Source organism: Ammodytes marinus, assembly GCF_949987685.1.
Source record: "Ammodytes marinus genome assembly, chromosome: 3".
Taxonomy (NCBI): domain Eukaryota; kingdom Metazoa; phylum Chordata; class Actinopteri; order Uranoscopiformes; family Ammodytidae; genus Ammodytes; species Ammodytes marinus.
The window spans coordinates 14593845-14609580 of NC_137232.1; the positions used below are offsets into that span (position 1 = coordinate 14593845).

Sequence of the window (15736 nt, forward strand, 5' to 3'; positions counted from 1 at the left end):
AAGTGTTTATCTTTAGTTGGACACTCCAGGTGAAAGAGAAAACATTTGAACTTTTAGATACAAGCATGAACATTTTCAGGGATGTTTGAATAAATCTCTACAAACCCAAAATATAGACGTTGGATAAAACCAGTTAAAATCTTTATTTCATTTTTACAGAAGTGTCAAGTTTTCAGAAAACAGACTGGACAGTTTCTTTTTAATTTTATAAATCTAGAAATATTATCTACAGGTCTTAAAAATGCATTGTCATGATTTCAATAACCACCAATGAACATGTGAACAATTCTTTCTGTAATAACCTTCAGAATAGAATGAAGATACAAAGCTGAACTATTGTCTGCTATTAACAAACGCATTGGACAGGCCATATGTAATCAAGTATTACTAGTGTAAATAATACCAAACTTAAAGAACGAAAATTCCACATTACATAAAAACATATATATTATTTGATTACATGACTTGCATACCTCACCTTTCCTGCACAAACAGGTCCCCTAACTAAATCAAAGGTGGCAAAGAGAAGTGTAATGAGTATGTACAGTATATTCACGGCCAAGGTGATTAATAACACCCTGCTCCTTACAAACGGGTACATTTAAAAGGGAATTCGTTTTTTAAGTAGGCCTACAAAATATTCACACCTGATATGTTTTTCCTGAGAATCCGTATGAAACGTTTGTCAACTAGGCACCTACGTCACTTTTGGAGTCAAGTATAAAATACTTTTCCCGCCGTTGCCTCTTCCCGTTGCTATGGTGTTCATGGAGAGGTAAGCACATAGTTTTATTAGCTAGTGCCGAGATGTACAGGTTAGCTTGATAATAGTGTATATTATGCTTATTCATTCACTGCTGTTTAACTTTTTAGGAGCTGAAGCTTCAGGCACAGCTTACTTTGCTTCAAGGTTAACGTGATGCTGTTATTAGGTAATGTTAGCTGATTAACCTGAACTATCATAGGGCACGCTGCACGCTACTAATTGTGGTACATCAGCTGGCCGAGCTAGCAAGCATTAGGCTTTCACAGATGAACTACGGGAAATTTCCGAAGAATCGTGCCCTGAATAAGTGTTTGTTTTGTCCCCCACCTACAGGCCAAACCTTTAGTGCAAAACCCTTGCTTCTATTAGGGGCCTAGCAGCAATAATAATACACTTTATTTATATAGCACTTCTCAAAACACAAATTACTGAACAGATAAAAGCACAATTAAAATAAAGGGCATAACATACATGTAATGTACAGTTCAGACCATCATGAGCCCTATAAAACAATATAATAAAAGACAGAAATTTTAAAACAACTCAAATGCAGGCTGAAATCAAATCTTGAAAAGCTCTCCGATTAAAATTGGGTTTTGAGGAGAGACTTAAACATGGACAGTGACTCAGCAAAGCTAAATCCCTCAGGCAGGTCGTTCCAGAGCTTAGGGGCCCATATTGAAAATGGTCTGTCCACTTCTGTTTTCAGCCTGGAGTCTGGAAGGAACATAAGTCCAGAGCCACGCAAACTACGTGACGGCACATGTAGAGCCTTAAAAGTTATCAGACAGTAAAATCTTAAAATCGATACTGAAACAAAAGGGAAGCCGATGTAGATGCAAGGACTCATTCTCATTCTTTGCCAAGTTAGTGCACTCAGTTCTTACCCTGCTGGACCCACCTAACAAGCTTTACAGAGAGAGGACACTGACTTGATTAAGTATTGTGGCTAGTGCAACAGCTTGTGTACAGAAACTCTGTTGTGACGAGGAGATAAAAACCCTGCTACAGTTGCCAGCAGATCACTGAGACCAACATCCCCCAAACAGAGACGCAAAGCAAACAGGAATATGTCGTTATGGGAACAACAAGACGCAGGAATGATGATAATGACGATGACGACAAAATGGAGCTTCAGTGACTGTACTACAGCAACATTTATTCAGTGCTTTGGGAGCGCAACTCACAGTTGGCCAGTGCACTTGTTGTGCTGAGTCCAGAACACGACACATTTCTTGACATAAATGCTGTGAAGCATGTCATGGACTTGTCAAGAAGATCTCCTATAATTAAGATGGAGTACAAAGTTGCGGAACAGTCTTTCAACTCGCAAAAACATTACAGCTAATCGAAGAGGATTGGACTGTACAGCACATCCTCTCAAAGTAACACACACAGTTGATCGTAATGCCCAAAGTAATGAAAGATGCCTTAACATTCAGCGCCTCCACAGAAATGTGCAGGAATTCATTCTCCACTCTGAGGACGAGAGACAGGCTCAGCTGGTCCAGCTAGCTTTTGAGATGGACTTAAATGCACAACTGAGCGGAACAAATCATCCTACGGAGGTTCAGCACCATAACTCGCCACCTGCAACTCTTCTAAAGGTAAGCCATGTGTTTGATTCAACTTCATGATGCCAGCCTTGGCTTTTAAAGACTGTTAAACAAACTGTTGAATGCTTTTTTGGGTTTGTCTGAATTTATTCGGTTTGAATAGAGCATGTAGTCTATTTCAAATGATTTTGTAATGACGCGAAGCCGCCCAGTCTGTGTATTCAACATCTTTCATACATCAATTGTATTTTTCAACTTTCCAAATTTAGTAGCAGCCCTAATTTCCATTAGAACCTATACTTTCTCATTTATATTCAAATGTTGCACCAGTGTCAGCAATGTTGTTCAGTCCCAAGTCCATTAGAGGACTATTTCCCAGCTTTAAAATTATTTTTCACAACATATTTTATTAATAATTTCTACACGAAACACCATTAAAACTTCTTAACATTCCACATACAGTCATGCCCGAAATTATTACTTTTATTCAACCAGCAAGCTTTGTCTTGATTGGAAATGACACAGGCTTCTCCCAGAAGATAATAAGACGAGAGTCATCATTGTGGAAAAAAATAATTTACATTTGAACAAAAAGTGGCATGTCTGAAATTATTCATACCCTTCTCAATAATCAATAGAAAAAGCCTTTATTGGCTATTACAGCAATCAAATGAATGAATATAGCTTTCAGATTGTAAACCCTTCTGTCTTGTATGATGTATTATGGTATAATAAGGCCAGATATTAAACTCTTTAAAAACCTTTTAATTATGGATTTTGATTAACTTAGGACATGTTGGAAATCTATTATAGACGACGTCTGGCAAGAATACTCTTCAAGAGTGGATTTGGGTTCCACCTGAAAGAATACATTTGCATTTATGTAACATTTTAACAGTGAGAAACAGAAAAGGCTATGTGTTTGGGGACTGTTGTCCTACCAGGAGTTTTCTTGCGGGCGGGTCGGTAGCTTCATGATGCCAAGTCAAGGTTCCTCCTCCTCAATAACACCAGCATCTTTTTTAAATGGTCTCCAATTATTTTCGTTCAACCTGAAGTCAAATAACACTTCTTGATCACGTGGAGAAACATTAAATGCCATGATCAGGGGTTGACACTAAGGTTGCAAGCGGGCAACCGTTAGTGTCAACCCCTGCATGATTATTTGTCACAACTATTTATGACTGATACTTCATAAACATAGAAGCTTCAAGGGTCACAGTTCACCCAAATTCTACTGGGTAAGTGAGGAAATATATAGGGTGACAAGATTATAGTTGGACATATTCTCATCATCAAAGGGTCTAAGTGGTGCAAGAACAGCAAGAAGAAATATCTGGCACCTCTAGTGATGGCTTACCTGATAAATCTACGATCATCGCGCTTCTCCAAACCCGACACTTCTTCGTATCTCTTCAGGCGGCGGCCTATCGGCAGAGTCCTCTCTATGTCCAAGATCGTAAAAGCCCTCTGAGGATGTGCAACAGTGGTTAACACAAAAACTCAGCGTGGGTCAGATTTTAGCCAATCAAGTAACATTTGTGATATTAAATCTCTTTTAATAGGTGTATTATCTTTATTCAGTCAAATATTGCCTTTGTTTCCTTTGTTGGGTCTACTTATACCCATCAGCAATAACAGACATCTATTGTGGATGTGTGAGACCAACATAATCCTGTGAACATTAGGCCTTGTATCCTGAAAGCTTGTTAATAAACTCTAACATTAACGTACCTTCAGATTCCAGATTCTTTCATTTTCTTTGGAGATTCTTTCGACGGTGTTTCCCATTAGGGCTATGAGCATGTTGAACAGCAGGATGTACGTGAGAACTGTGTAGAAGATGAGCAGGATGTAGAAAACTTCCTGGTAGTGAACTTGGTCAGTGAACTCCAGGTTTCCCATTCCAATAGTGAACTTGAACATTTCCAGTAGTGTAAAACTGAAGCTATCGTAACTTTTTTCCTTTTTTCCTCCTTCTGCCAATGTGTCATTATTATGAGCTGAAGGGGATTGTTTCATGAGAGCAACTACAGCTGTGGATAAGGAGAAAAATGTAAATCGTATTGAAGAACATTTATTCAGAAAATGCATTTTGCCTTCTTAGTCCATAAAGTCTTACCAAACGAAAATCCAAAAAGCAAGATACTATAGACGAATAAAAAGTTTAGTAGGTCACCCAGGATCATCTAGAAAAAGAGAAACAGTCCTTATTAAACCAGAAAACCCATTTCTCATCAGTCAACTCACTTTTTCAGTTACTTAAATTGAATTCCTACTCTTTGAACCATGACACTGTAGATCCCCAGTCGTCTAGAGCCTCTTGAGTAGTAAAGAAGATTGATCCAGGCCAGAGCCAGCGAGAGCACCATAAATGCAACGTATTCTCTCTGCCCACGGAAGTACAAAACTGCGCAGATCAGGAGTAGTAGTGCCTGCAGTTTACTGCGAATGAAAATGGAATCATAAGTAAATTCACCTGTCTCTTCACCTGTTGTTGTGTATTTGATGTATTTGCATTGAATATTGTTTATGTATTGTTGTTTTTCCTTTGAATTTGTTTGATCTCGACGTCATTGTAAATGAGGGTCACCCCTCAATTGGTCTCTCGAGGATAAATAAAAGTTAAATAAAATAAAATGAAAGGCATTCCTCCAGAGGTTTGTGCATAAAAAAATATCTTGTGGAGATACTTACAAGGGACCTTCATAAAATCCAACAGGGTACAGAGCCTTCAAGTTTGGGAAGTTCCTCTTGAAAACAGTTATCTAATGTAGAAGTCAGACATGAACATAGATGGACATTTTAGTTGTCTCGCCAACAGTTTGTTGGATGTACTTGTTTAATCCCTGCTACTGTTTACAGTTGCTTTATTAATCAACAAAGTTGTATAAAAGATTGTCTGAGTCGTCATGGACATCCTCCAAAATGATTACAAATCACCTGAATTTCACAGTTTATGCCAATTAGGTGCAAATAGAACTTTACCTGCGCATTCACAGGCGCTCATAGAAGGTGTGAATTTAAGGATGCTATTACCAATTTCGTTGTGTCTTGAAAAAGAAACCAGACTGCTCCCAGGACACTGATGACCTCACCAACGCAGCGTAGAATGTCAAGGGGGCCTTCAATGGGAAACGGTGGCTGCAGATCAAAAAGTTAGGAGACGTTGCTTGGATTGATAAACTTGTTTAACAGTTTTTCCTGTTTTAATTTAGAAGATAGTCAGATTCAGTGTGGTTTCTCCGTACCTTTCCTTCCTTCCTGTAGTAGGCCACAGCGGTGAAGAAGCTCAGGTATAGGACATAAACAGAGAATTTCGTCCAGAATAACTTGAACGCAAACCTGTCCCACTTATCCTGGAGAATACTTCGTAGAGGCTCAATCTGGAGCATCTGAGGTCGATTCTGAGGGAATGTTCACAGCACAATTGTGACATTAAAAGCATTTTGTTCCTCTACTTGGAGTACTGGCATGAAGGCACTCCAAAGGCCTTTTATCTGGGCCTTGTTTCTTTGCCTAAACACATCACCTTAACAATTAAAGTGTAGACTGCTGCCAGAGTATTAAAAGATTTGGCTTTTGTAGTGCAGCTATGTATCACAGTTTATACTGTTGTTGGTGCAACTTCTGATTCGGAAAGAGACCATGGAATCTGTCAGGTTAATATCATGACTTTTAAAGCACCAAATTACCTTTTTTAACAATTGTTGTTAGAACATGCACAATGGTAAAATATAATTTCCATGGGGCTGTTCAGTCAGAAAGTGACTCATCATAAGTAAACATGATTCCAATCTCGTTCCATGTTCGCCACCACCCACAAACTGACAGTACTGTGAACGATTAGTCGACTAATGGACTTAAATGATGACTATTGGTCGACTAGGAAAATATTTATTTCTAACCGGAATATCACTCCCGTAGACGATTATCTTCAACACAGAGTTGGGTTCATTGGTGTCAATGAAACTCATGTCATAAAGTGAAGATTGAACAGGTCCATAGTGCCATTCTGTTAACTTCCTACTCAGCTTCTCCATATCTTTATCCTTGAATTCCTGTTTCAACATGTGCTTTAACAGCTGGCAAAAAAAGACCAGAAAACAGTTATTGGTCAATACACAGTATTTTGCTTGCTTCACACACAAATAATCAAGTTGTATCTAAAAATACCACAAGAGTAAAATAGACCCACCCCAATCTTGCCGAGTGTCGCTGCCAGCTTCAGAGGAGTCAACCCCTGATTATTTTCAATCGCTTGGACATTCCTTTTTTTCTCAAGTTTGTTGTGCTGAATAAGGATGCTGTCGTACATGCTTGCAAACATATCTGTGTTTTCTGTCGTATTGTCTGCTATGACCACCAAGGCGTGCAAGACAGTGTTTCCCTGTGAGTCTTGGTCAGTCAAGTCAGCACTTCTGTATTCATTGTCGATGAGAAAAGACACAATATCAGGCTGGTTGGTGCAGGCAGCCAGTGACAGAGGAAGCTCTCCTATTGGAAACACACAAATGGGAGTTAAGTGATGATGTTCAGTCGTAAACAGCTGCTAAGAAAGTTAAGCCTCTGGCTATTTTTAAGATGTCACTACCCACCAAAATAAAAGCCAGTTTCTCCATTATCCTGGAAGAACTTTCCATCGGCCTTGGCCTTAACATCTGCTCCTTTCTGGACCAGCAGCTTCACATGGTCAAAGCTTCTTCTCTCAATGGCGATGTGCAACGCTGTCTGACCTGCAACATTTGTTTTGTTTGTTTTGTTACAGGAAATTGTCTGTATGGCTGTACATTGAATTTAGATTACTACATTTTACCATAATCAAATTCCAGGTCCGGTGCTAGTGCCGGTTCGCAGCTGGTTCAACTTGGGACCCTAGAACAGGTTTGCTTTTCCACGTCTTAACGTCACTGTATACGTCTTGTGTACGTCGCCACACTCCCGGCTAGCGTTAGCTTTAAGCATAACAGCGGAGGATACTTTGTGTTTTGCCTCTTATCTTGCTTTGCTTTGTTAACCAAACACGACTCAACGCCTTTTTGCGCTGCTCATTGTGATCATGTTGTGATGGCAACATTGTCTTTTAAATATAAATCCATGCAGAGCTGCCCAATTAACTTGATGCGCAGTGGCATTTTAACTTTTGTTGAAACAATACCCATTGTCACAAACTATGTTTTACAAAGACAATTTTTTTTTATTAATTAAAGAGTACATTTACGTTTTGATTGGATTTCTAATGACAACCTCTTGGTAATGCTCAAGAGTGCACACATCAGCACTTTACTGAAGCCTCTCCTCTTTTTGCGCATGGGAAGCGGATGGGGGGGGGCACTATGAACGTAATCTTGTCCCAGGCACAGGGAAGACACTCGGCAGGCCTGATGATGCTCACAAAGTTAAAGTTGGTCTGATTGGATAGATAAGCCCTGGCTGGCCCCTGACGTAAGCGGTTCCGGGTTCCAGACCAGCAAAGAGTTGGTGCTGCTCTGAATCCAGTTTTTCTGCCTAGAACCGGTTCTCTCGCCGTGGAAACTTGGGCCACAGAAACTGCCACAGTGGTAAAGGGGTATCTGAGGATATTTGACCAATCAGTTATTCAGATAGATCATATTAGCCTGGTGGTTCTCATATAAGCCCCTTTGTCCTGTGTTCACTCAAATGGTTTGTCTTTCCACGCTCCTCTTTCCAGAATTCACAATAAGAGAGACTTTATTTGGTAAAGTAAATGTTTCACATAAGGGGTTCCTCGAGGTTCAGGCACAGTGATAATATCTTAGATCCCTCTATTAGTGCTGTATGGTTGGTCTCTACTACAAATACTTGTTCATTTCTAGTGGAACATTGGAGTAATCTCCATAATGTTAACTTAAAGTGAAGGGTTCTACTGTCAGCACAACGTTTGACATTTCCATTCTTAAAGCTTTGGAAGCAGTTACTCCAAAAGTTTTTTTGTTTCACCTACCATTGTAGTCAGAATTGTTGTAAGATGTGTTGATTAATTTTCTTAAATCTCCAGTTTGCTCTGCTATGTCAAGGATTTCTTCTATGGTGTTGTTTTTGCCATCTTTTAGGTGCAGCAAAGCCTTCATAAGCGCAGTTTTCCCATCCTCTTCATCTGAAAGTTGTGCACAAACACAAAGTAAATTTTTTTTTCTTTAGAGACCCTAAATTGAAAAGTAAGTACGACAATAACCCCTTAATTTACTTTGATTGATTGATTCTTACGGTTTCCCCTATGAGTTTTGCTTCATATAAATGCAATGAATGTTATTGCAACATATTTTTGAGGAAACACGGCTGTACTGTTTCAAACAGGGTCATAGCATGAACACATACTTCTGCTGCTTTCTTCCTACTTACCTGTGAATTCTGGGCTCGTAAGTCGCATTTCATTAATTCGCAGGTAGTCAAGCAAGCCATTTAGTTTAGTTTTGTCTCTCTCGGATGCTGCTTCAAAGACTCTCTCCCTGGTGACGGTTGCACTGTCAACGACGTCATCACCGGGACTATTTGGTCAGAGACAAATAAACTGATGGTCTCGTTTACTGTTACAGGTCATTTATAATCATCGGAGGAAAAAGACTTCAACATTTACATTTACAAACGTAGCTGCATTAGAACTTTGAAACCATTTTGCTTTAGTTGGGTTATAAACCTCTGACAGTTACACATAAATAAGTAATTTTCCTGGCGAGTCATATAATAAAAACGTTGGAGTAATAAAGTTATGAAGGCAAGACAGTTAAAAGAAAATCATTCACTAAATGAGATTTGTAAACTGGTGAAGGCTATAGCCTACCGCCGACTAGAGACGCTGACATCAGACGCACGCCCGCCTACAAACCAATCAATGTCCAGTAGCCTATAGGGGCCACGCAGCCCATGTAGGTGATAAACACAGAGGTGGGTATGTCATGCAAGTTCTATAGTGCACTGGGAAAACTGCAATGTTAAACCAAACCTTAAAGGATCAAATCCCTACAGGGGATTAAAAAAAATAAGTCTTATACATAGGTGGACGTGTATTCGCCTTTGTAGATTTTGGGTCCCTGGTAACTGTGTGTTGATTCTTTGCAGCATTTTGTCTTAGGCGCCCATTCTTCTCTGCGTTGTGTTCTCTACAAGGCACATCCTGAGTATTCTCTTTACCACCATTGTTTTGCTCCATCTGATCACAGCTGAATGAGAAGATATAGAAAAATGTAATTTGAATATGTTTAGATATTTTACATGTTTCATAATAATACTATAGACCTACATAAAAAAGGAAAGTACCACCAACCATAATTTTTGGAGAGTGACTGATGATTGAAACTTCATAGTGTTTGAAACGTACTCATTACACTTGTAGTCTCCATATTATGGAGGCCTATTGCATTCACCAAAAAGGAAAATAAGATTACGAGATATTGACAAATTTAAACTCTGGAGATCAATAAATCATAATTCAAAAGTTTTGAAAACAAACGATGCATCTTTGCTATCGTCAAAAAGCAGACAATGGGCTACAACCACCTTATACAGAAACCAGACGCCCTCTGAGCTCCACTAATAACATTGCTCTCTTATGTGCAGTGGGCTTTGAGACGAGAGTGGTTTACGTTAGCCTGGCTCCTGCTTTGTCCAGTCTGTGGCTACATTTAATTCTGCTAAAGATAGCCGAGAATACTGCCGCCAAAGGTAAAGGTTAGATTCTCTGCCCGGACGGAGCCAAGTTAAGGTAAGCCGTGGTGGCGCAATGTAGCCCCGCTAATTCATGAGCAACATACAATGATAATGTGACATACAGGAAATTTGGGGAAGGTACAAACATGTGTGTTGTGTGCCATGTTTTTTCTTGTTTCCATTCCTAACGCCGGTGGCACTCAGTTCAAGACTGGATGTTCTAACGATTTGAGATATCACGTTAATTTATGATCTGATGAGCTTTTATCTCATTATTACGGAAGAGTATTAGGGTTACAGGGAAGGAAAAAAATGTAGAGGATTTTTTTTTGTTTGTTTTTTTGTGCTTCCAGCAGTCTGTCTGTATTATCTCATAATTAAAAGGTCATGTGCATAACCTTCTGGAAATAAAAAAGTAGTATTTCTTACCTATGTATCTGGATGGCAGTATCTTTAGTTGCAGCCAAAGTTGTGCAGTCTTGTGTAGGAAGGCGATTCTGATCCATACGTCCTTTCATTTCGAAATCCAGAGTATTTTCCCCTTTGTCCATCTTATTTGTTGATAATAACCAAGTCTTGATTGTGCAAGACAAGAAACTGTGTTTGCGTCCACGAGTGAACCACACGCAAAAGAGAAAGTAAGATAGCTTGTTGTGAATGTAATTTGTAACCTTGGGCTCACTTCACCCTCTCACCTAAAGGTAATGTAGTAATAATTAATTGGTGGCGATGCTGCTCAAGTTCCGATTTTATTACTTCCTCTTCACTTACTTCCTCTTCACTTATTGACTTACTGCTCTGTTTGTGGATGGGGTTGAGGTGATCTGATCTTTTTTAATAGTTACTCTTTCTGATGATAAGCACTTTGTTAAATTTTTGTAACATTTTACACTGTCTGAATGCCTATAGTGAAGGTTTGAGCTCCAAGCCTGTATTTGAAATTACAAAGAGTAAATACATAAAGAATTTAATGGGTCATTTGTATTCTGAACTTACTTTTGTTGACCCAGGTTTTCTTCTTCAGGCTCTGTGCCTATTCCCGTAAAAGACGCGTTTGGTGCAGAATTTGACTCCTGTGTGACTTCTGCACAAAGTGGACCGATTGTGTGCCGCCTAGTTTACTTCAAAGCCGCTTAACAGTAAACATAGTTTAATAAACAGCTTTTTTACTGTCAAGACCGTTTGTCCTTTAAAGGCTTACTAGGTAATTCTAGAGAATGTTTGTTGACAAATCACTTTGACAAAATCATTGAATATCTCATCACAATCTTCTACGTGTGTGTGTGTGTGTGTGTGTGTGCTGAAAAGACATCAGGGGCCTGTTGCATAAAACTAAGATAAGGGATTAACCTAGGATATTTCGGTTATCCTGGCTTGCGTTAGCCATGATCCGGTTGCATAAAAGCGGAGGGAAATAAGTTACCATGTTTACCTTTACCTTTACATGTTTATCCTTTACGTTTAGCCTGGTCCCGACCAGGCTAAACGTAAAGGATAAACTTATTCTGTCGCCTGATTGGCTCAGTCAGCTGTCACTCCGATCTGAAATCAAGGTGTTTAACAGTTATTCCATGATCTTCTGTGTACTGCTTTATTTTCATTAGCCTGTTTTAAGGTACCACATAAAAGACTGCATTGTCATTTAGTTAAATAGTTCTTATTTTTTATTTATTTAACCTGAACCATTTATAATTAACTTAATTATAATTAGATTAAGATGCAATGATATAAATTATAATAGTTTATGTGATAGTCTGTTCATATATTTTTTTTTTCTTTTTTATTCTTCCGGACAATTACACATAATACATTATTTTCTCATTGCATATTCATACATATTACTTTGTGTTATCGTCCGAAGGGAAGCAGGAGAAGCCAAAGGCTTATCGGGTCCCGCCCCCACTGCCATCAGATTCAGATACACAGATACACAGCTACTTATCTACTATATTGCAGGCTATATTTATACAATTGATTATCGATGGCAGATGACGTTGCATATGTGGGTCAAATAAATTCACTTTGTACTTATAACTATATCGAGGTGCATCTAAAACAAAATTCAATATCAATGAAAAATTCCTTTTTCTGTAATTGAATTCAAAAAGTGAAACTTAAATATATTCTATAAATTCATTACACATGAAGTGAAATTAATCTAGAATAAACATACTTTTCAGAAGGTCGACATTTCTGTATTATAAATCCTTTTTCTGATTGGTTGTGTATAATATTCTAATATTTTGAGATACTGGATTTTTTATTCCATGATCAATCAATCATCCAAAAAAAAGGCCTGACATATTTTACTTTGTGTAATGAATCTATGAAAGTTTCACTTTTTGAATGGACTTTCCATGATATTACATTTTTTAGATGCACCTGCAGACTGCTCACTGTCAACTATTTTATCATAAAACAATGCAGGGACATCAAGATCAGTTGACAGAGAATACATCTCCTGTATGAAATTAACTGCCCCCTGACTTACGGTTTAAACTAGCAAGGCATTGTGGGAAAATGGTCCGTCTTTTCCATTTTTACATCAGTAAATCTGTGTTCGATCTCTGGGTCTACTTCTGAAAGCAGTGGGCTGGCACTTAACAGAACTACTTACACCTGGCTTGACAAAACGGGCCCTTTTGATCCTGGATTGGCGTTTATGCAACTGACTGATTCAAAGTGCCCAGGCTGGACTTCGTCAAGGCTGGCTTTATCAATCATCCTGGATATCTTTATTCCACTTTTATGCAATAGGCCCCTAGTGTTAATACAGAGCCTAGGCTCTGTAAACTGGTATGTAAACAAAGTGGGCCCGCTTTGTTTACATATTCACTGATTTTGACAAAGTGATTTGTCAACAAACATTCTCCATTTTCCCCTTTTTCACTATTACAATGATATACTGTATATGAGTATGTTTATTGATTTGATGTGTATTTGATTTGCATGTGCTTTTGTTTCCTCTGTCAAAGCACTTTGTAGGAGCTTTACAAAAAGTTTATTATTAAATTGTTATAGTCCTTAATCAAACAATATGTTCGTAATTTGGCTTGTACCATGTCGAATGACAGTTTTTGTTTAAACCAATGAAACATGTCACATATCGAACTTATCTCACCACAGCACACCTGTACTTGCATTCCTCACATGGTCCTATCAGAGTCATTGCCCTATATACAGTCTATGGCCTTGACGAACAACATACTTGTCTCTTTCTGTTTCTGTTTGAATCTCTCCCGTGAGTGTGTGTGTGTGTGTGTGTATACGCATGGCTGTGTGTGTGTGTGTGTGTGTGTGTGTGTGTATGTGTATGCAACTCACGCGTATCTATGTCTGTCTATGCCCATAGTCAGTTCATAAACCTGTTAACTGTTGCACAGTACGATACAAATAAGGATGTTTTTTTACTGTGAGTCATATAAGAAAAACATTGGAGTAATAAAGCTATAAGGGCAAGACAGTTTAAAGAAAATTATGATCTAAATGAGACTTATGAAGTCACGACATTGCAAAGAACAATGACTCCTGACGGTACAATCAGCATCTGAATGTGAGGAAATCTCAACCATAGAGTGAAAGAATAGATAAAGGGAAAGAACATGTGTGGGATCATGTTCGGGCTCCTGTTCACCTTGTCGGTCTCGAGTGACCCGTTCGCTATACATTATCCCTCTAATTACACGTTACAAAAATGTTGTCTACAATTTCCAGATGATTCATACATAATAATTTTGTCCTTTTTTTCCCAGCTGGACATCTCTCACTTCGCCCCAGGACAGAGGCGTATCGCCCCAGGAAGCAGCGGAATGTTTCTTCTCAGACCAACACAATCGATATGTTGCTTCTCTGTCACTGTCTCCGTCAGGTAAATGAAGACACAACATCGTATTAACAGCTCAGCATCATTAGATAAGTGTATTCATTGACAGGAGAAGGGGTAGGATTAAATAAAAGTATACTTCTTCCTACTCCTTTTCAAGCATGTCAATTTTAGTTATTGAATTTATGTTGTAAAATTCTCATCACCCAGGGATTCTAGAGGCAGACAGGGACACAAAGGACGGGATGCGGAAGGGCTGGGGAGCACGATGTCATAATAACCTCCGGTGGCATTTTGCTGCGGACACCGGATCTCCTCCGGTTTCGGCGCGGCAAACGGGATTCTCCTTCGGAAGTTTATTATGTGATTAGATTGGTTCACAGCACCACTCCAACTAGCAGCATTTAAAAGGACATTATTCATTCAGGGAAATTAATTTAATTGGACACCATTTACTGGAAATTTGTAACGAAATATATAAAACTGGAAGAATGTGTAGAAGTATGCGGGAGGGGGTAATATCGTTACTTTTCAAAAGAGATGACCCATTAAGTTTAGAACATTATAGGCCTTTGACCAGTGGCGGCTCCTGACAATAATCTCAGGGGGGGCAATTGTTGCCATGATGGGAAATATGACCCAAAATTAACCTAAATCAGATAGCATATGACAATGTCATATTGCATTTAACTGTTTGTTTTTCCTGTTCATCTGGCATAACCACTCTGGCAACATTAGACAAGCATTGCACTGTACAGTATTTTTGGAAATTAAGTTAGTTAATTTCTTGAATAAAATTATTTTAGCTCTAAAATGATTTAATTATCCGGCTGTGGCCATCACAGATAACTTGTCATCTACCAGTGTGCTCCTCAGATAGGCTTCCTTTAAAAGTTAGGAGACAAAAATGGATGCTGGCATAGCATGTGCAACATTAACAGTGCTAATCATCACATTTTGGGTTTGGGTTACTACTGTCTACAGCACTTGGTAGGCGGGTTTATGTCGGACGGTGAAAGCAGCTGTCAGCTAAACGACGATCAACAGCTGATCGCCGTTCAATAGCCGATCAGCTGTTGAACGGCGCTGGCTCGTATATGCAGATTGATGTTTAATGTTTGTTTTACCTTTTCTGAGAGATGATGCATAGGGGTGACACCCAAAGTTATCCATGCGGTCTCTGTGCTGCCATCAGGATGGATAAAAAGCCAGTATACAGTCCATATCATCATGCAGCGGCAGCAGGACAGAGCGTTAGCGCATTAGCATCCTGCTAGCCTCGTTAGCCGTTCAAACGAGCCCCGTGAAAATCCGCGTTTATAAGATCCCCCAATCCATCTTGGTAGATACTTGCTTGATGGTTACATTTTGTCTGGGAAAGACCTAGTCCGAGTCCGATCAAGTAAGTAGCTTGCCAGCCTAGCCTGAGTTGATATAAAGTTGTGTTGGTCTTGAATATGACCGCTCTGGGCTGCATACTGGACATGTGACTGTATCAGTCACTGTAATTGGTTTATTGTTTACTGTACGTATGACGACAACACGTTAGGGCGAGCACCCCCGGAACCCATAGAGATTGCATTGCGAGGCTTGCAGTTTGAAAAAAAAAAGTTTTACATTGATGTCTATGAGAGCGCTGGGGGCGATTTTCAACCAGCCCGACATCGCCCCAGAGTGACGGTACAGAGCACAGACGCTGATTGTACAATGATATTCAGACTTAGATGCAGGTAAAAACTGTATTGAAATCATAAATTATGATTATTAATACAAAAAAAAAAAAAAAAAACATCATTATTATTCATTATTATATTTTCGTTTTTTGCTGATATGGCTCAAGGAGGGCGGCGCCCTATCGCCCTCTATGGGCGAGCCGCCACTGCCTTTGACATTGCTGTGTGTAGACTATAAAATGATTAGCAA

General features: G+C 39.1%; 1 protein-coding gene across 1 annotated transcript; it reads right to left on the reverse strand.

Annotated features, from left to right (window-relative positions):
• Positions 1 to 3678: 3678 nt before the first annotated feature.
• LOC307248333 (transient receptor potential cation channel subfamily V member 1-like) lies at positions 3679 to 10508 on the reverse strand (the record flags this gene model as incomplete). The annotated part of the gene is made up of 13 exons (XM_080024736.1): positions 3679 to 3792; positions 4057 to 4358; positions 4445 to 4511; positions 4602 to 4767; positions 5020 to 5090; positions 5362 to 5466; positions 5574 to 5729; positions 6231 to 6407; positions 6521 to 6819; positions 6921 to 7058; positions 8288 to 8440; positions 8686 to 8831; positions 10420 to 10508. 13 exons carry the CDS (start codon positions 10506 to 10508, stop codon positions 3679 to 3681), a joined length of 1983 nt encoding a protein of 660 aa, XP_079880862.1.
• Positions 10509 to 15736: the final 5228 nt, after the last annotated feature.